At 43.6% G+C, this 20,068-nt stretch overlaps 1 protein-coding gene across 3 annotated transcripts in view; it reads right to left on the bottom strand.

Annotated features, from left to right (window-relative positions):
* MCTP1 (multiple C2 and transmembrane domain containing 1) overlaps positions 1 to 17,235 on the bottom strand; it is a 232,711-nt gene extending 215,476 nt beyond the window's left edge. For 2 of the 3 annotated variants that reach the window (XM_060761792.2, XM_060761793.2), the window contains exon 1: positions 16,174 to 17,233. In XM_060761792.2, coding sequence (XP_060617775.2) covers positions 16,174 to 16,887 — 714 coding nt within the window. In that variant the 5' untranslated portion in view covers positions 16,888 to 17,233. Of the gene's footprint in view, positions 1 to 16,173 lie in introns of all 3 variants that reach the window. The other variant, XM_067464541.1, reaches the window with a different exon arrangement.
* Positions 17,236 to 20,068: the final 2,833 nt, after the last annotated feature.

Genomic DNA, 20,068 nt, shown 5'->3' with positions numbered 1-20,068 from the left:
ATGTACATCAAACACAGAGCATCCTGAAAGGTTATCTGATCTCTCTTTGCTCTTTGAGAAAAAATGTCCAATAATCTTTTGTAGGGCAGGACCAGCTGGACTGATGCAATTTGGTTCCTATTTGTCCTCTGACCTTGTTTCTCATCTGAAAGCCTTTCATTAATGTTATTTATTAAAGTTGTGTAAAATACAGAAGGGAAGAAACAGATTTTAACAGATTACCCAACTATAATGCTTGTTCACGAATAACCTGGACAACTGCTAACAAGAGGGTAAAACCCACAAATATTTATAAATAGGTTGGACATAGGAATTGACAGCAATATGCTACTATGAAGTACTGAGTTCACTTGATAGAACCCTAGATTCCAAGTGGGACCAATAACAGGGATCACAAAGTTAGAAGGAAACGTGAGGGCCATCTACTCCAACCAGAAATACACAGTTAAAGCAACACACTGTTACCAAATAGAAATACATACCATGTTTCCCCTAAAATAAGACATACCCATAAAATAAGCTGTAGCAGGATTTCTAAGTATTTGTGCAATATAAACCATATCCAGAAAATAAGACATAGTGATAGGCATGCTGCAAGCTGAGGCATAGAGGGAGACATAGAAAGTGAAAGTAAAAGTATCCTCGGTGAAGTGAGGAGCAGGACTCTCTGCTTAGGAATTGTGTGTCCTCAGGGGGAAGAAGTAAAGCTTTGGCTGCTGTTTTACTCAGCATTGTGGGTCTCTCTTCCCCAGCACCAACCAGCAAGTTTGTTGGTCTCTCTCACTCCCCCTCACACACCAGGGGATAGGAGAAAAGCTTCAGCTAGCAGTCTGCTACTGGGCCCAGTGAGATCATCCCATAAATGCAGATTGCTGTACCATTCCCTGAACATAAGCCAGTGTGTTCTTGAGGAAATATAAATATAAGATTGTGTCTTATTTTCAGGGAAACACAGTAGTTGAAGCAACCCTGTGAGGTGGTGGTTGTTGTTGTTTATTTGTTCAGTCGCTTTCGACTCTTTGTGACCTTATGGACCAGCCCACGCCAGAGTTCCCTGTCGGCCGTCACCACCCCCAGCTCCTTCAGAGTCAAGCCAGTCACTTCAAGGATGCCATCTATCCATCTTGACCTTGGTCAACCCCTTTTCCTTTTCCCTTCCATTTTCCCAAGCATCATTGTCTTCTCTTAGCTTTCCTGTCCTCTCATGATGTGGCCAAAGTACTTCATCGTTAACACTAATATCTTTCCCCCCAATGAGCAGTCGGGCTTTATTTCCTGAAGTATGGACTGGTTGGATCATCTTGCAGTCCAAGGCACTCTCAGAATTTTCCTCCAACACCACAGTTCAAAAGCACCTCTCTTCCTTTGCTCAGTCTTCCTTATGGTCCAGCTCTCACATCCGTAAGTTACTACGAGGAATACTACTGCTTTAACTATGTGGATCTTCGTTGCCAGTGTGATGTCTCTACTCTTCACTATTTTATCAAGATTCACGAGATCTTCCAAAAAAATCTTTAAAAAGAAACTCCCATTTCAACCAGAATTCTTCCTTCTAGGAATGACTAAAACACAATGGAACACCCATGAAGATAAACTATTTATATATATTACAAACGCTGCAAGATTGTGTATGCAAGGAAATGGAGGCATAGAAATCATTGTATCTACAGCTCAAAGGGTATTTTTTCCAGTTGCAATGTCTCACAGAACATTTAGCAACTTCCCGTGGAGCCCTGCTTGACTTAAAGCTATTGCTGTACGAAAATAGATAAAAAGTCACTTATCACACTGCAAAACTGTATTGTTCTAAGATTAGTCACCAGAAGATTTCATTTTTAAAAAGAATATAGGTCTCTGGTGAGATCCAAAATAGACCTCAACATATAGTTATTATTGGGTTGTTGTAGATTTTTCAGGCTGTATGGCCATGTTCTTGAAGCATTCTCACCTGACTTTTCGTCTGCATCTATGGCAGGCATCCTCAGAGGTTTTGAGAGCTCACAGCCTCTGAAGATGCCTGCCATAGATGCAGATGAAATGTCAGGAGAGAATGCTTCTAGAACATTGCCATACAGCCCGAAAAATCTACAACAACGCAATGATTCCAGCCATGAAAGCCTTCAACAATACATTATAATGGACAATTCTATGTAGATATGCTGCGCTCAGACATAAACTCGGCTGTGACGTACAACGTCACTAAGTTCTGCACGGCTGCAATTAAAATTCGGTGGATGATAATTGAGGGTTAAAAGACCTAAGCTTCTCTTGGAATATAGGTGGGATATCAGATATAGACTGATATTTATAGGTTTGGATATCTCTCCCCCCCCCCCCCCAGTGCCATCCCCAATACCTCTCTTTAGGATGATCTTGTGGGCTGAGTTAGGTTTTAATAATTATTTGTATTGGTTTTTAGCTTAGATTTTAAAATTTGTTGAGTTCTCCCTTGTCTGTGATTAATTCAATGGAGGATCTCTCCTGTTTCCATCTTGAAATAAACCACACTGTACAGCATGCAAATACAGGCATCGTGATTCTGTCTAAGCTGCTTGAATGAGTCATGTGTTGTCAAATAACTCGTGCCTTGTTAGAAAACTAAGCAGAAGGCAGCCAAGTTTTGTTTTATCCATTCCATCCACTCAGGTAGTAACTGGCTCAAAAGGGATTACAGTTCTCTGTTAGAGGCACATGCTCTGCATGTCTAATATCCCAAGTTCACTTTCTGCCATCCCTATTAAAAATGAATCAGGTACAGCAGCTGATATAAAAGATCTCTGACTATGTAGAAGTGAACAACAGTAGGCTGGATGAACATCTCCTTTGGTATTTGGCAGATTCCTATACTCCTACCCAACATATGTTTTTTCTATAGTCTAAACAACTTCTAAAACTTGGTATATTGCACATATACAAATGAGACAAAATCCAACTAAAATCAAGCATTTTTAAGGCCCGCTGATTAAAGGGAGTTGGGTACATGCTTAAAATTTCCCCCAGTTGTAAACGGATCTATAGCTCTCACTGGGTTCTGCACAGAGACTTTAAGTATACTTTCCCAATCTAGTTGAAGTTCCCGTTAACTGTCATGCAGTGAATTTAGAACACCCTGTCTTAGAATATGAATAGGAGCCTCTCGTTTGACTTAATCCCATTTCCCTGGCAACAGATAATAAAAAAGAGGAAGGAAAGGAGACGGAGAAACAAACACCAAGTGGTTTTCATTTTTGCACAAGTTTTTATGAATATGAACCCATCTTTGGATGTAGTCTCAAATAAAGTATATGTTGTGGGAGTAGGATAGAATGTAATAGAATCCAGGAAAATATTTTCCCAAAACTCATCTATAAAAATTGGTGTTAAGGGTGTTGCCACATTTCTTTTTCCCCTCCCCTTTCCTTTCTCTCTTTTATGCTGCAAGGAATCAACACAGCTACTTCTTTTTAAACTTTAGCAGACAACAGAACATTAATTAATAATTATCCAATGAATTATTCTCTCTAGACCTCAATTAACCAGTTTAGTCAGTTTATATTTAGTCATATTTGTTATATAATTTATTTCAAAGTTTGGAGTATAACTTTGTTAAGAAGTACATGGACAAATGGGTTCTAAAACAAATTAAGCCTGAACTCTCACTAGAAGCCAAACGTATCTACTGAGGCTATCATTCTTCAGACATATCATAAGATAGCATGATTCGCTGGAAAAGCAATAATGCTGGGAAGGAAGGAAGTAAAAACAAAGTCCATGTTACAATGCTGTGTAATTCCCTTTGCTGAGGTGTGTGGAGAGAAAAGAAATCACTATAATGTTAAACTGCACAACCCTTCAAATTTATTTTCTTATTTGAAATCCCACCTCCTTCCATAAACTTCAATTCTTGTTCTTTATTATTTATTCGTTCAGTCACTTCTGACTCGCCATGACCTCATGGACCAGCTCATGCCAGATCTCCCAGTCAGCTGTCACCATCCCCAGGTCCTTCTTCAAGGTCAACCCAGTCACTTCAAGGATAACATCCATCTATCTTGTCCTTGGTCGGCCCCTCTTCCTTTTTCCTTCCATTTTTTCCAGCATCATTACTTTCTCCAAGCTTTCCTGCATTCTCATTATATGGCCAAAGTCCTTCATCTTTGCCTCTAATATCCCCACCAATCAGGCCAGTAGCCAGGATTTCGATTCGGGGGGGGGGCTGGGTTTGTTTCAGGGGAGGGGGCTGAGTCTGAGTGAAAGAGGGTCTACCCTAGCAAACCTTTTGTATCATTACCCCAATACCACCATGCATATGGGATATATTGAGTATGGTGATCAGATCATGATACGAATAAACATAACAGTTTAAATAATGCACCAGTAAGGCCTTTTCGCGAACCACCATGAGAATTTCGGGGGGGGGGGGCTGAAGCCCCTCAAGCCCCCCCCCCCCCCCCCCCGGCTACATGCCTGCCACCAATGAGCAGTCAGGCATTATTTCCTGGAATCTGGACTGGTTTGATCTTCTTGAGCTGAACAGACTGCGCTCTGGCACCACAAGATGCAGAGCCAACCTTAAGAAATGGGGCTACAAAGTGGAATCCATGACATGCGAGTGTGGAGAAGAGCAAACCACTGACCACCTGCTGCAATGCAACCTGAGCCCTGCCACATGCACAATGGAGGACCTCCTTGCGGCAACACCAGAGGCACTCCAAGTGGCCAGATACTGGTCAAAAGACATTTAATCAACTACCAAGCTTGCAAATTTTGTTTTGTGTCTGTTTGTTTGTTTTTGTTCTGTTAGAAATATAATACCATCGTCTGGTTGTCCCTGTCATGATAAATAAATTAAAAAATCTTCTTGTGGTCCAAGGCACTCTCAGAATTTTCCTCCAGTACCACAGTTCAGAAGCCTCTATCTTCCTTCACTCAGCCTTCCTTATGGGCCACCTCTCGCATCCATAGACTACTACAGGGAATACCATTGCTTTAACTGTGCACATCTTCATTGCCAGTTCTTGTAAATATTCTTGAAGACAGCATTCTTTTTTTGTATTAATCATATACAAAGTGTAGCTACTTCCATCTCATTTGTTGAGTGGCAGGTTGTCAATTTCAAGAATACAGACTCATCTGCAACGAGCAAGAACATCAACTCACAATGAAATGAATGTTCATAAGAAAGCCTATTTATAGCTGTAACATCTCATTTCCAACACTTCACTATATTGACAATGGTCCCTAAAGAACATTATGATAATTTCATTGTGTTCACAAACTGTTTCATAATTGTCTTCCAAACATAGGTACTTATCACGGCATCCAGTTCCTAGATGTTTAAAATCTTAATCCAAAACCCTATTAAGAGGTGGCCTGTCAACGACTTCTCTTTCTCTCAAATATCTCTGACTTTCCTTTCTACTCTTCCTCCTCACTTAGCAGGCTGCTGGGGAAAGGAAAGATCATTTTTGCAGAGAGCCCTGAACTGATCACAAAGAGGTTTTTGAAATTAGCTTAAAGATCATACAAGCTCAGGCTGAGGGAGTACATACAAGGCCATGTGTTGGCTGTCCTTGCTTTAAATGGAAAACGTAATTAAACTTTGGGGGTTTTTTTCTTCTCCAGAAAGCATTTATTGATCTCACACACTTCTCTCCAAGTACGTTTAGACTCAAGTCCTATCACACTTAACTTGTAGCCTTGTTGCATCATTACGTTTCTTGCATCTGTCTCCCTCAAGGTCCTAAGTGGTTAGCAGCACTGAGGTCCCCTGACATTTTCCCACCATTTTGTCTTCTCCTTTTTTCTAAATTTTCCAAAGAGAATGAAGAAGAGGGAGGGAAATACGGGAGCATCACAAATGTGCAAAGACATAATTTGGATCCTAGTGAAATTCTATGCAGTAACAACTTTTTCTGGAAGCATTCTAAGATACAAGTCAATGGTATCTTAATGTTGCACCTCAGAGTAGATTCACCTTGCTGAAGACACCAAGCTGCACACAGCCAGAAGTCTTTATAGTTTATTGAAAATAAAAGGTAAAAAGTTCTTAAAGGCAAAGATTAATGTTCCAACAGATCAAGATCATATAGCACTTGAAGCTTAATCCGAAAAGGCACCAGCAAAGCAAAAACCCAAGAGAACATGACAAAGTCCTGAAACAATGAACACCATGACGACATGCAGACGACACCAAATTGGGAGGGATAGCCAATAGTCCAGAGGACAAGAGCAGAATTCAAAACGATCTTGACAGATTAGAGAGATGGGCCAAAACTAACAAAATGAAGCTCAACAGTGACAAATGCAAGGTACTCCACTTTGGCAGAAAAAATGAAATGCAAAGATACAGAATGGGTGACGCCTGGCTCGAGAGCAGTACGTGTGAAAAAGATCTTGGAGTCCTCGTGGACAACAAGTTAAACATGAGCCAACAATGTGATGTGGCGGCAAAAAAAAGCCAATGGAATTTTGGCCTGCATCAATAGGAGCATAGTGTCTAGATCTAAGGAAGTAATGCTACCCCTCTATTCTGCTTTGGTTAGACCACATCTGGAATATTGTGTCCAATTCTGGGCACCACAATTCAAGAGAGATATTGACAAGCTGGAATGTGTCCAGAGGAGGGCGACTAAAATGATCAAGGGTCTGGAGAACAAGCCCTATGAGGAGCGGCTTAGGGAACTGGGCATGTTTAGCCTGAAGAAGAGAAGGCTGAGAGGAGATATGATAGCCATGTATAAATATGTGAGAGGAAGCCACAGGGAGGAGGGAACAAGCTTGTTTTCTGCTTCCTTGGAGACTAGGACGCGGAACAATGGCTTCAAACTACAAGAGAGGAGATTCCATCTGAACATTAGGAAGAACTTCCTGACTGTGAGAGCCGTTCAGCAGTGGAACTCTCTGCCCCGGAGTGTGGTGGAGGCTCCTTCTTTGGAAGCTTTTAAGCAGAGGCTGGATGGTCATTTGTCAGGGGTGATTTGAATGCAATATTCCTGCTTCTTGGCAGGGGGTTGGACTGGATGGCCCATGAGGTCTCTTCCAACTCTTTGATTCTATGATTCTATGATTCTATGACTGCAAGATAAATCCAGACAAGCAAGGCAAGCTTCTTAGTTGAATGCAAAGTTACTTTGACAAAAGTTTGGTCTCACAAACATAGCTTAATACCCTTTGCAAAACATGAAGGCGTTTCTTTGGCCTCTAGCCTCCCTCTTGTTAGCTATCCTTTCACTCCTTCGAACTCGGAATTCCAAACGGTCAGCCCGATCTAAGGTTCCCATTTCGTCAAGGTCAGTCTGTTCATTAGTGTCAGCCTGTTTCCCTGCTTGCTCATTATCAGGCTGAGAACTATCCTCCTTCTCTGAGTCAATCTGCACCTGCACCTGGCTATTTTCAGAATCAACACTCTTATGCCTTACTGTGGGAAACTGCACTTCTTCATTGTCTATAACAGGGACGTCTAGAACAGGGACATCTTGAACCAAACTGTGAACCTGTGTCCCATCATCCTCATCAGAGACAGTCTGTGATTCCAGCTGAGTCACAACAAGCGCTATATGGCTCAGGTTAATTTGGCAGATCGAATGTCCTGGTACAAACCTGCCCGGGCCCAGAGATCCTCAGGAGAGGTCTCCCTCTCAGTCCCATCTCCATCGCAAGCTCATTTGGTGGGAATGCGAGAGAGGGCCTCCTTGGTGGATACCCCTTGGCTTTGGAACTCCTTGTCAAAATACACAAAAACTATTGGGAAAAACTATTATCCCAAAGGGAAATGTACTGAATCTTTAAGTTTAAAACCTCTTCTCCTCTGGGACTTAATCAGTCACTTAACTTTAGTTATTTAAGTTCCTCTGCACTGCATATAAACTTGTGGCAGGATCTTTAACATTACTCGCCGTTTGAATCACCATCAGCAGGGTCACTCTATGTAAAACTATCAAGCATTATGTAAGTAGCTATTATATGGATTATCTTTACTTCTTTAAATTTGCTGGTAATTGCTTGTTATTCTATGCTTTGCTTTAGACATGAGCCTATAATACTGTGTTTATCAACTCCTGAAGAAGGGGGTTTTGTCCCCAAAACAGGATATATAAAAAATCACCCGGGCACCCCTGTAGGATTTTTCCCTACGAAGATTTTCCTTGAGAGCTGTGCCCCATCATCATTTGGATATTACTGTTATTTGAACTCTCTTGTGGACTTTGGACTCAAAGTCTTCTTACCTTGTTGGAAAAGAGTCTCTATTGTATATGCGTCCCTGAAATCTGTATATATTGGGATCTTACAACTGTCTGTTTGAGAGCAGTTGCTCCTTTTCATTTCACTTTATGTGAATATACTGAACTATGTACTGAATATTATAGACTTTATGCACCTAGAATATCATTATTTTTTCTTTACATAGATTATTTTGTGTATTTTGACATCCTAGAAGTATTCTGGGATAGTGTTTAGTAGTATAGCCATATTATTTTTGGAACTCCTTGCCCAGGGAAGCCAAAAAGGCTCCCTCCCTGGTATCTTTCCCATGGCTGGCTAAGACCTTTCTTTTCTGGGCAGACTTTTAAATATGAAAGTTTTAAAGACTAAGCCTGGAGGAGCTGTGCTTTATGTAGTAGTGTTAACCAGTAGTGTTAGTTTTACTGGTTTTAACTATGCATGTTTATTATTTATATGTTTAATTCTATGTTAATGTTTATGCTTGTTAGTTTTTAATTCTCACAGTGTGATGCTTTTTAATATTAATGGCTTTGAGTTATTACTTTGGCAGTAATAAAAAAGGCAAAGGTTTCCCCTTGACATTAAGTCTCGTTGTGTCCAACTCTGGGGTGATGGTGCTCATCTGCATTTCAAAGCCAACGAACCGGCATTGTCCATAGATACTTCCAAGGTCATGTAGCCAGTATGACTGCATGGCACGTCATTACTTCCCTGATCTACTCATATTTGCATGTTTTTGAACTGCTAGGTTGGTAGAAGCTGGGACTAACAGTGGGAGCTCACCCTGCTCCCTGGATTTGAACTGCTGACCTTTCAGTCAGCAAGTTCAACAGCTCAGCAGTTTAATCTGCTGCACTACCAGGGGCTAATAATTACCTCTAATCATACTTTTTTTAAAATGTAGAATTCAATTTTAAAATAATTTTTTAAAAAATGTAAAAAAAAGCTCTGTTGTTGCAGAAACTAGGCAACTAATTAAGCAGAGTGGGAAAATTCATTGATTGAAATGGCTGAATGGGTGGACATCCTTATTGCTATGAAAAACAATCCATTTTGGCTGTCCTTAACCCACCTCACCCCCATGTTTGAACAATTCTATTCTGTCTGTGCAGCCCTCAAATTCTATAAGAGCATAAGCAGCTGAGTTGAAGACCATGAGGAGCAAACCATGCTGAATGCTGAAGTGAGTCAGATTTTTTTTCTGCTGTCATGTAAGCAATGCATAATGAATACATGCAAGACAAGATCAGGAATTAAGCAACTGGAGTGGTTTCCCCACTCTCCTCCTCTTTAATATCAACAACCAAGCATATTTCATTTATAACACTGTAAGTCCACACTCTTATTTTTGTAAATCTACTGAAGCCGAGAACCGTTGCATAAATGTGTACTTAGACAACAGCTATAACACTTTAGGTTCTCACACCCTTTTTTTCTTAATTTTAGAGACACCAGAAGCCTATTACTTGAAATTCAACCCCCATTGTTTTGACAATGCCCTCCAAAACCTCCAACACACAAAGACCTGCAGAAGGAGGTTATGCGTTCAGATATCAAGCAAGCTCTAGGGAGAAAATGTGCACAGATGCAGAGACTTTAATTGATTTTTGGAACCACACAGGCATTAACAGTAAACACAAGCAGTAATAAATTATGCTCAAGAGAACAGCGTGGGTGGATTCCAAAAGACAAGCTATGCAACCAGTACCATTTGTTTAGAACTGTACCCTTCAACAAAGCATAAAGATGGCAAAGTCGGCCTAAGAAAAGAGCCCTCTTCTCACTCTTCAAACCCTCCCACCCACATCCTATACAAGAAGATCAACTGTATCTAATCTTCATTATAGTGAAGTTACCTTTTCCATACGAAAATTATCATGACATACCTTACTTTCATTCTAACACTACTAAAGCAAGCCAAGTCAACTACATCCAAAAAACTAAAGCAACTGTCAAACTTTCTAATGATTTTATCTTCACTCCTATGTCTTCACTCCTATGTCTTACTATGTGATAATTTGTGTGTGAATATAGTAACAGACTTCATCAAGGTCCACCTATAAACTGAAAGAGGTAAAGGGGGCAGCATTATTAATGCACACTTGCCTATGAGTATGTTCCATTTCAATCAGCAGGGCTTGCTTCCAAGCCAACGTGTGAAGAACTAGAGCATGAGTAATAACGTTTTCAGAAGCTGCCTTTCAGTTGCCACCTGAAGTCCTCCAGCTGTCTCTGCTAGAATCCTGTTGACAGCAAAAAGGCAACTGCATTTAAGAAGTTCGGTGTAGATTCAAATAGAAAGATGTCATCTAAAGTTCAGGTTATCTAAGGGCATCTGCAGAGTTTAGTGCTGCTTGGACACACATGGTTTACAGTACTTTATTTCTGGAGCACTATGACCAAGAGGTCAGGGTTTAAACCAGGCCTTTCAATGTTAAAATATATCCAAGATTATGGCAACCAGACTGATTGATAACTGGCAAAGAGAGGGAGAAAACGTGGAGGCAGTGACAGACTTTGTATTTCTAGGTGCAAAGATTACTGCAGACACAGACTGCAGCCAGGAAATCAGGAGACGTTTGCTTCTTGGGAGGAGAGCAATGTCCAATCTCGATAAAATAGTGAAGAGTAGAGACATCACAATAGCAATGAAGATCAGCATAGTTAAAGCTATGGCATTCCCCATAGCAAACTATGGATGTGAGAGCTGGACCATAAGGAAGGCTGAGTGAAGGAAGATACATGCTTTTGAACTGTGGTGCTGGGGGGAAATCCTGAGAGTGCCTTGGACTGCAAGGAGACCAAACTAGTCCATACTCCAAGAAATAAAGCCCAACTGCTCATTGGAGAGAAGGCTATTAGAAGCAAAGATGAAGTATTTTGGCCACATCATGAGAAGACAGGAAAGCTTAGAGAAGACAATGATGCTTGGGAAAATGGAAGGAAAAGGGAAGAGGGGCCGACCAAGGGCAAGAATGATGGATGGTATCCTTGAAGTGGCTGGCTTGACTTTGAAGGAGCTAGAGGTGGCCACGGCTGACAGGGAGCTCTGGTGTGGGCTGGTCCATGAGGTCACAAAGATTTGGAAGTGACTGAATGAATAAACAACAAAAAAGAAACATCATCCAAACCATGATTGATCAATTCTTCTTTCATCAAAAACGTGTTCTGCTTCAAGCAGATGACAAGATGGCACCCATTCCTTTCCATGGGCAAAGTATTACCTTATTTAAACAGTGGCAAGAGTTTCGAGTGCAACCAAGACCATACATTGGCTTTAGGGATTTGTGGTAGGTTTTGTTGCTTAAACAGAGCAATCGTGTTCAACATTGATAGTGCTGTGATTTTACATTTCTGTTTGATAAAAAGAGGGTGAGAATGCATCCATATAGTATAATATACAGTATAATATACCTTACAGTATAATATATTGTAATAACCACTAGAGATTGAAAGTTATCTTTATCTTTATTTATTTTGTATTTGCAATGGTAAAGAATATATTTCCTTCTGTCAATAGTTAAATCTTTACTTTTAGTATTTTATTTTAATTTCTTTTTCTCTCTACTGCTAATCTGTTAAATTTGCTTTTGTATGAGATAAAATAAAAATAAAATAAAAACTAAGTATAAAGATTAAATTAAAAGTGATTTAGAGTTATCATTATTAAATACATTAGTACCTTCTTATGTTAGAACTCCAAGGGTGTAAAAATTAAAATAATTACAGTAAATTCAAACATAAAACTAATTGTTTAATTGCATAAAAAGTAGATCTCAGCCTCCAAATGCCAATGACATTCTAAATTCTTAAAAGTTGCAAACATAAGCTACCAGCACACGGTGAAGCACACACAGTGTTTCAGTGTCAGGGCATAACTCCCCATAACCTGTTCTGATATCACTCAGAAAGGACCCAGTTGAACATTTTGATATAGACACAGAAAACAGAATTACATCTTTTTGAAGAGAGACTCTCTTAATCGACCAGCCAATGATCAATGCCACAGGACATTCTTGAATTGGTACTCCAATTGGGATCGCAGTGGCACAATGGGTTAAACCCTTGTGTTGCTGAACTGCTGACCTGAAGATAGGCTGATCTGCTGACCTGAAGGTTGGCAGTTCAAATCTGCAAGACGTGGTGAGCTCCCATTTATCAGCTCCTGCCAACCAGGCAGTTCAAAAACATGAAAATGTGACTAAATAGATAGATACCCCTTCAGTGGGAAAAGGCAAGAGACACTCCAAGCAATCTTGCTGGCCACACAACCAGGAGGTGACACCATAGGCTTCTCAGCTCAAAAATGGAGAAAAAGCACCTACCCAGAGCCAGAGATGAGCACCGCCTCCAAAAACTGGAAATGAAAGGAGAAACCTCTACCTTTGGGTTTGTGTGTCTCATTGTATATGATTATAAAGGTAGCGAATGTTTGCCTATGTATGTAAATGCTGCAATCTGCTCTGAGTCTCCTAGGGGAGAAGGGCGTAATATAAATAAAGTGTGTTATGGAGTTATGGGAGTTGTAGTTTTTCAAAGTCTTTAGCCTCCTCAACCTGCCCTGTGGGTGGAGCAGTTTCAGTGTGGGATGAAGAGGCTCACCAAAACTACTGTTTCCCAATCTCTAGTCTTTCAGATGCTTGGAATGACAGCTGCCAGAATTCCTGATCCTTGACTGAGGCCCCTTCCATACAGCTGTATAAAATCCCTCATTATCTTCTTTGAACTGAGTTATATTGCAGTGTGGACTCAAAGCAGTTCAAAGCAGATATTATGGATTTTCTGCCTTGATATTCCGGGATATAGGGCTGTGTGGAAGGGCCTTAAGTCAGTTTGACACCAATTTAATTGCCACTTTAATTTAAAGGCTCAATACAGTGGGATCATTGGAGTTTTAGTTTGGTAAGGCACCTGCAGAAAGCTAAAGACTGATTTACAATTCCACAGCAATGAGTCATGCAGTTAAACTGGTATCAAACTGCATTCATTTTACAGTATACATGCCGAAGAAGGAAAGGGCAAATTTCCTCTGAACACCCTTGCCAGGATAGGGTCTTCTTATTTCAGAAATGACTTGAAAGCACACAAAAAGAAGGCCCTCCAGACCAGGGCAGGTGGCTTCTTTAGTACGTGAGGTGGGTGAAAACTCTCGTCTCTCCCTCTTGGCCTTAACTCATGGTTTGAATACCCCTTATTCAAAATGCTTGAGTCTAGAAGTGTTTGGATTTCAAATTTTGGAATAGCTATTGCATATCCATAAATAATGAGACATCTTGGGGGTAGGACCCAAGCCTGCACTTGAAATTCAGTTATGTTTCATATATACCAAGGCATGGGCAAACTTAGGCCCTTCAACTTCCACAATATTAGATGGTGACTACTGTATGGCATATGTTCTGTATCAGAAACTAGAGCTGATATAGTCAATCCAATGAAATTTTCTGAATCAGCACCCCAAATAACCAAACCAAATCTAAAGTTGACCAAAAACTGACTCGTAACTCTTTTGGTGCTAATGTTGGAAAGTGGAGCCTGGTTAAAAAAAGGTTGGGAACCAGTCGTATAGATGCACCCTAAGACTTGCATGCATCCATAGCATTGAGCCAAATTTTAGACCATTTTAGTCTTCTCTGCCTAAGAGTCCTGCTGCCTCACCAAGCTACACACCCCAGGATTCTCAGGTAACAGGGAGCCAAGCTGCATTAAACACCTAAGTCTGTGAAATCAGTAGAAAATCATATATATATTTATAAAAATATAAATGAAAGGTATCCATGGGCGACACTGTGTCATACATTTCCTTATTACAATGTATATGCTTCGATCTCTCGTAAGGGGTCAGCTGAACCTCCAGTTTGTGAATAAAGCTGAATGACTATGTTGCAAAATGACGCCTTTCTAAAAAATGTGTGATCAATGTAAAACATTTGGAAGGCTCTGTAGACCCATGGGTCCATAACACCGAGCTATGGAAGTTAAAGGAGCACCAATTTGCTTTACTCCTAACAGCAGTGTTTCTCAACCTGGGGGTCGGGACTCCTGGGGAGGTCACAAGGGGATGTCAGAGGGGTTGCCAAAGACCATAGTATTTTCTGTTGGTCATGGGAGTTCTCTGTGGGAAGTTTGGCCCAAATCTATCGTTGGTGGGGTTCAGAATGCTTTTTGATTGTAGGCGAACTATAAATCTCAGCAACTACAACTCCCAAATGTCAAGGTCTATTTTCCCCAAACTCCACCAATGTTCATATTTGGGCATATTGAGTATTCATGTCAAGTTTGACCCAGATCCATTATTGTTTGAGTCTACAGTGCTCTCTGGATGTAGGTGCACTACAATTCCAAAACTCAAAGGCAATGCCCACCAAACCCTTGAAGTATTTTCTGTTGATCGTGGGAGTTCTGTGCACCAAGTCTGGTTCAATTCCATGGTTGGGGGAGTTCAGAATGCTGTTTGATTGTAGGTGAACTATAAATCCCAGCAACTACAACTCCCAAATGACAAAATCAATCCTCCCCGATCCCACAAGGATTCAAATTTGGGTATATCGTGGATTTGTCCCAAATTTGGTTCAGTGAATGAAAATATATCCTGCATATCAGATATTTACATTACGATTCATAACAGTAGGAAAATGACAGTTATGAAGTAGCAACAAAAATAATGTTATGTTTAGAGGTTCACCACAACTTGAGGAATGGGTTGCAGCATTAGGAAAGTTGAGAAACACTGCCTCAGGGCCCTTCCACACATCCCTATATCCCAGAATATCAAGGCAGAAAATCCCACAATATCTGCTTTGAACTGGGTTGTCTTACTCCGATAATGTGGGAATTTCTAACTTGATATTCTGGGATATAGGGATGTGTGGAAGGGCCCTAAGAGTGTAGATCAGGCATGGCCAAAGTAGAGTCCTCCAGGTGTTTTGGGCTTCAACGCCCCCATTCCTAGCAGCCTCAGGTCCTTTCCTTAAGTGGCTGAGGGAGGAAAAGAAGGATCCTGAGTCTGTTAGGAATAGTGGCGTTGAAGCCCAAAACACCCGGAGGGCCCAACTTTGCCCATGCCTGGTGTAGCTGCACCTTAGGAGCCCCATGGGTCCATAACACTGAGCCATGGGATTCAAAGATGGGCTCAAAGCCAACCTTAAAAACTGTGGAATAGACACCGAGAACTGAGAAGCCCTAGCCCTTGAGCACTCTAGCTGGAGCTCAGCTGTGACCCACAGTGCTATAGAATGTGAAGCGGCACAAATGGAGGGCAAAAGAGAGAAATGTACCAAGATGAAGGAGCATCAAGCCAACCCTGACTGGGACCGCCTTCCACCTGGAAACTAATGCTCTCACTGTGGGAGAACATGCAGGTCAAGAATAGGGCTCCACAGCCACCTACGTATCCACCACCAGTACACCGACCTTTGGGGGACAATCTTACTCGGACAACTAAGTAAGTATCTACTGCCAAGACACATCACTTGGAGGACCATCATTCTTGGACTACGAGGCATCACTTAAGTAAGTATCCATTGCCAAGACACATCACTTGGAGGACTGTCATCCTCGGACTACAAGGGTTTGCCTAGGTAAGTATCCATGCCAAGACACATCATTTGGAGGACCATCATCCTTGGACTACGAGGGATCGCCTAAGTAAGTAAGTAAATACAGGTGCATCTATTTGCTTGACTTCTACAATGTAGACACACCCTAGGACAGTGGTTCTCAACCTGTGGGTTCCCAGGTGTTTTGGCCTACAACTCCCAGAAGTCCCAGCCAGTTTAGTAGCTGTTGAGATTTCTGGGAGTTGAAGGCCAAAACATCTGGGGAACCACAGGTTGAGAGCCCCTGCCCTAGGACTCCCAGGCGCCCATGACCCTGAGTCCTGGCAGGCCAAGTGGTGCTGCTCTTTTGCTCCCAGGCTTAGCCCCTCCTCCTCCTCCCCACGGGAGGCCAGGTGGAGGCCAAGGCGGGTACCTGCGGGGTCCTGGGGGCGGCGCGCGGGCTGGCCTTGGGGCTGCTGCTTGCTCCGCCGCCGGCCTTGCCCTTGCCCTTGGTGGGCGACTCCTGCAGCAGCTGCTCCAAGCAAGCGGTGCCCGGGAGTGAGGAGCTCTTCTGGTGGGACAGGTGCTGGTGCTGCTGCTTGGGAGGCAGCCCCTTCCCCTCCTTCTCTTCCTGCTCCTCCTCCTGCTTCTCCTCTGCCTTGGGCGCCCCATCCGCGCTCCTCTTCTCCCGGGGCAGCCGGGGCGAGGAGGCCACCGAGGACGAGGCGGAGGAAGGAGGCGTGTTGCCTTTGCTGCGGGGCGGGCGCGGGTGCGGGTGGAGGATGTGCTCCCGCAAGCGGCGCAGCGCCGAGCCGCCTTCGGGCCCTCCGGGGGTCTCCAAGGGCTCGGCCGAGTTGCAGCAGAGGTTGGGCTGCGAGGAGGAGAAGACACGGTCCAGGACGGGCTTCCTGCGGCGGAAGCCGGCCCACTTGTGGGGCCCGGGCTCCCCTTGGGCGCGGGGCAAGGACGGCGAGGTCTCCGCACTGCGGCGCCCGCTGATCCCGGCCCGGCTTTTGCTCTTGCTGCCCAGCTGCAGGTTCCGCCAAAGCCGGGCCTGGAAGGAGGAGGAGGAAGCCGAGGAGGAGGAGGAAGCAGCCTCCGGGTCCTCCCCGACGGAGGAGTCCGGGGCCTCCTTGCCGGGCTCCATCCTCACCTTCCTCCGCGTCGCCTCCTCCTCCTTTTTCCTCCTTCTCCTCCTCCTCCTCCTCCTCTCCGCCTCCTTCTCCTTCTCCTTCTCCTTCTTCCAAAGGCGCCAGTCCCAGCGGGTCTTGCTACTGCTGCGGAGGCAACAGCAGCAGCAGCCAAAGAGCCCAGCCGAGTCCGGAGGCTTCACTCCAAGCTTCGCTCCACTTCGGAGGCTTCCCAAACGCAGCGCGCCCCGGGTTGGGTGGCCTTCCTGCGCCTCAGCTGCATCCCTTGCCCCACAGCCTCGCCGCCCCGCGGATCAGCGGTGGAGTGCCCGGGAGGAATCGCAGGCAAACACGTGTGAACGGGCTCCGCCTCCTTCCGAGTGGGAGCATCCTCCTGGGTTAGCTAGTCGGGGGCGCATCCACGCTGACGATGGGAAAAGGCAGCCTGAGGCACTCCCACCAGGGCTCCAGGCTGGGCCACCCCAGGATTTGGGGAGCCAAGCAGCACTCTTTGGCCCAGAAGGCAAAAGACCTTGGGCCCTCTCACAGATATCACAGAATATCAAGTCGGAATATTCCACAATATCTGCTTTGGACTGCGGCCCCTTCCACACAGCTGAATAAAATCCCACATTTTCTGCTTTGAAATGGGTTTTATGGCAGTGTGGACTCAGATAACCCAGTTCAAAGCAGATGTTGTGGGATTTTCTGCCTTTTTTGCTGTGTCAGGAGCAATTTTAGAAATTGCAAGTCGCTTCTGGTGTGAGAGAATTGGCTGTGTGCAAGGACGTTGTCCAGGAGACGCCCACATGTTTTGCCATGTTACCAACCATCCTTGTTGTAGGCTTTTCTCATGTCCCCGCATGGAAAGCTGGAGCTGACAGAGGGAGCTCAACCACGCTGTCTGGAGATTCGAACCTGCAATCTTTTGGTCTTCAGTCCTGCCAGCACAGGGGTTTAACCCACTGCATCGCAGGCAACTCCTATTTTCGGCCTTGATATTCTGGGTTATATGGCTGTCTGGAAGGGCCCTGGATTATCTTAGTCCACACTGCCTTATTGTGGGATTTTCTGGTTTGATATTCTGGGATCTAGGACTGTGTCAAACTGCCCTTGGATTAAGGTTCCACTCTGCAAAGGGTTCTTCTGGTGGAGGGAAGGGCGCACAACTGCAGGAGAATGATTGGCAAACTTCAGAATCCCATTCTTTTTCAGCCTAGGCTTCATCAACTTGAGGTGCATCTAGAGCAGGCATGGACCAACTTGGGGCCCCTTCCAGGTGTTTTGGACTTCAACTCCCAGAATTCCTAACAGCATCAGGCTCCTTCCTTTCCCCCCTCAGCAGCCTAAGGGGGAAAGGAAAGGGCTTGAGGCTGTTAGGAATAGTGGGAGTTGAAGTCCAAAACACCTGGAGGGAGGGCCCAAGTTGGCCCATGCCTGCTCTAGAATGTGGAGTTAATACAGCCTGACACCACTTTAACCACCATGGCAGTGTTTCCCAACATGGGGGTTGGGACCCTCGGGGGGGGGTTGCAAGGGGGTGTCAGAGGGGTCACCAAAGACCATTAGAAAATACGGTATTTTCTGTTGTTCATGGGGATTCTATGTGGGCTTTGGCCTAATTCATTGGTGGGGTTCAGAATGCTCTTTGATTGTAGGTGAACTATAAGCCCCAGCAACTACAACTCCCAAATGTCAAGGTCTATTTTCCTGCAAACTCCACCAGCGTTCACATTTGGGCATATTGAGGAATACTGCCAAATTTTGTTCAGATCCATCATTGTTTGAGTCCACAGTGCTCTCTGGATGTAGTGAACTACAACTCCAAAACTCAAGGTCAATGCCCACCAAACACTTCCAGTATTTTCTGTTGCCAATGGGAGTTCTGTGTGCCAAATTTGGTTCAATTCCATCGTTGGTGGAATTCGGAATGCTCTTTGATTGTAGGTGAACTATAAATCCCAGCAACTACAACTCTCAGATGACAAAATCAATCCCCCCACCCCACCCCACCAATATTCAAATGTGGGCACACGGATATTTGCACCAAATTTGGTCCAGTAAATGATATTTACATGATTCATATCAGTAGCAAAATTACAGCAATGAAGTAGCAATGAAAATAATTCGATGGTTGGGGGTCACGAGAACATGAGGAACTGTATTAAGAGGTTGGCGCATTAGGAAGGTTGAGAACCACTACACCATGGCTTAATGCAGTGGAGATGAAGTTTATTGAGGCCCCAGACTCTTTGGCAGAGAAAGTGAAAGACCTTGCAAACTATAACACCTGTGGTCCCATAGCACTAAGCTATGACCGTTAAAATGGTGTCAAACTGCATTCATTCCACAATGCAATCTCTGGAAGTGAAGGGTAAACAAAACTACATGCTCCACCTGTGATCCTGGGATTTGTTGTTTGATGTGGCACCAGGGATCTCTGACAGAGGTTGTTTCTGTTAGTTTGACACTTCTTTAACTGTCCTGGCTCAAAGCTGAGCCACTATGGGAGTTGATTGTGCAGTCCTCTTTGGCAAAGGAGGCTAAATCTCCCACGATTCCATAGCAGGCAAAGTGGCATCAAACTGCATTAACTCTTTTATTCAGCATTCCAATATTTGTGTGTGTGTGTGTCAGAAACGACTTGAGAAACTGCAAGTCGTTTCTGGTGTGAGAGAATTGGCCATCTGCAAGGACGTTGTCTGGGGGACACTCGGATGTTTTACCATCCTGTGGGAGGCTTCGCTCGTGTTCCTGTAAAGGAAGCTGGAGCTGACAGATGGGAGCTCACCCAGCTCCCCAGATTTGAACTGCCAACCTTTCAGTCAGCAGTCCTGCTGGCACAAGGGTTTAACGCATTGTGTCACCAGAGGCTCCTATTCCAATACTGTCCAGATGGGTGGCTGAGATATTGGCACATTTGGTTTCTGAGAGTTCCATATATACAAACTTTGTGTCATGCAAAAATATTAAAAGTACTGTGCATAAAATAATAACAATATCAGTAGATTATTTATACCCCTCCACCATCTCCCAGAAGGACTCAGGACTTACAGAAGCACATACAAGTGCCACAACACATAAATAAAGGTAAATTACATCTACATATTTAAAAATGATTATATGTATAGGATGTATGATTGGTGCTATTTCCAATTGGCCTTATTTCCAGTTATCACAAATACCTCCCTCCCCCTC

This window comes from Anolis sagrei, chromosome 2 (assembly GCF_037176765.1).
Source record: "Anolis sagrei isolate rAnoSag1 chromosome 2, rAnoSag1.mat, whole genome shotgun sequence".
Classification (NCBI taxonomy): Eukaryota; Metazoa; Chordata; class Lepidosauria; order Squamata; family Dactyloidae; genus Anolis; species Anolis sagrei.
The sequence above is the reverse complement of the archived record's forward strand: the minus strand, read 5'-3'. Positions and strand labels throughout refer to the sequence as shown.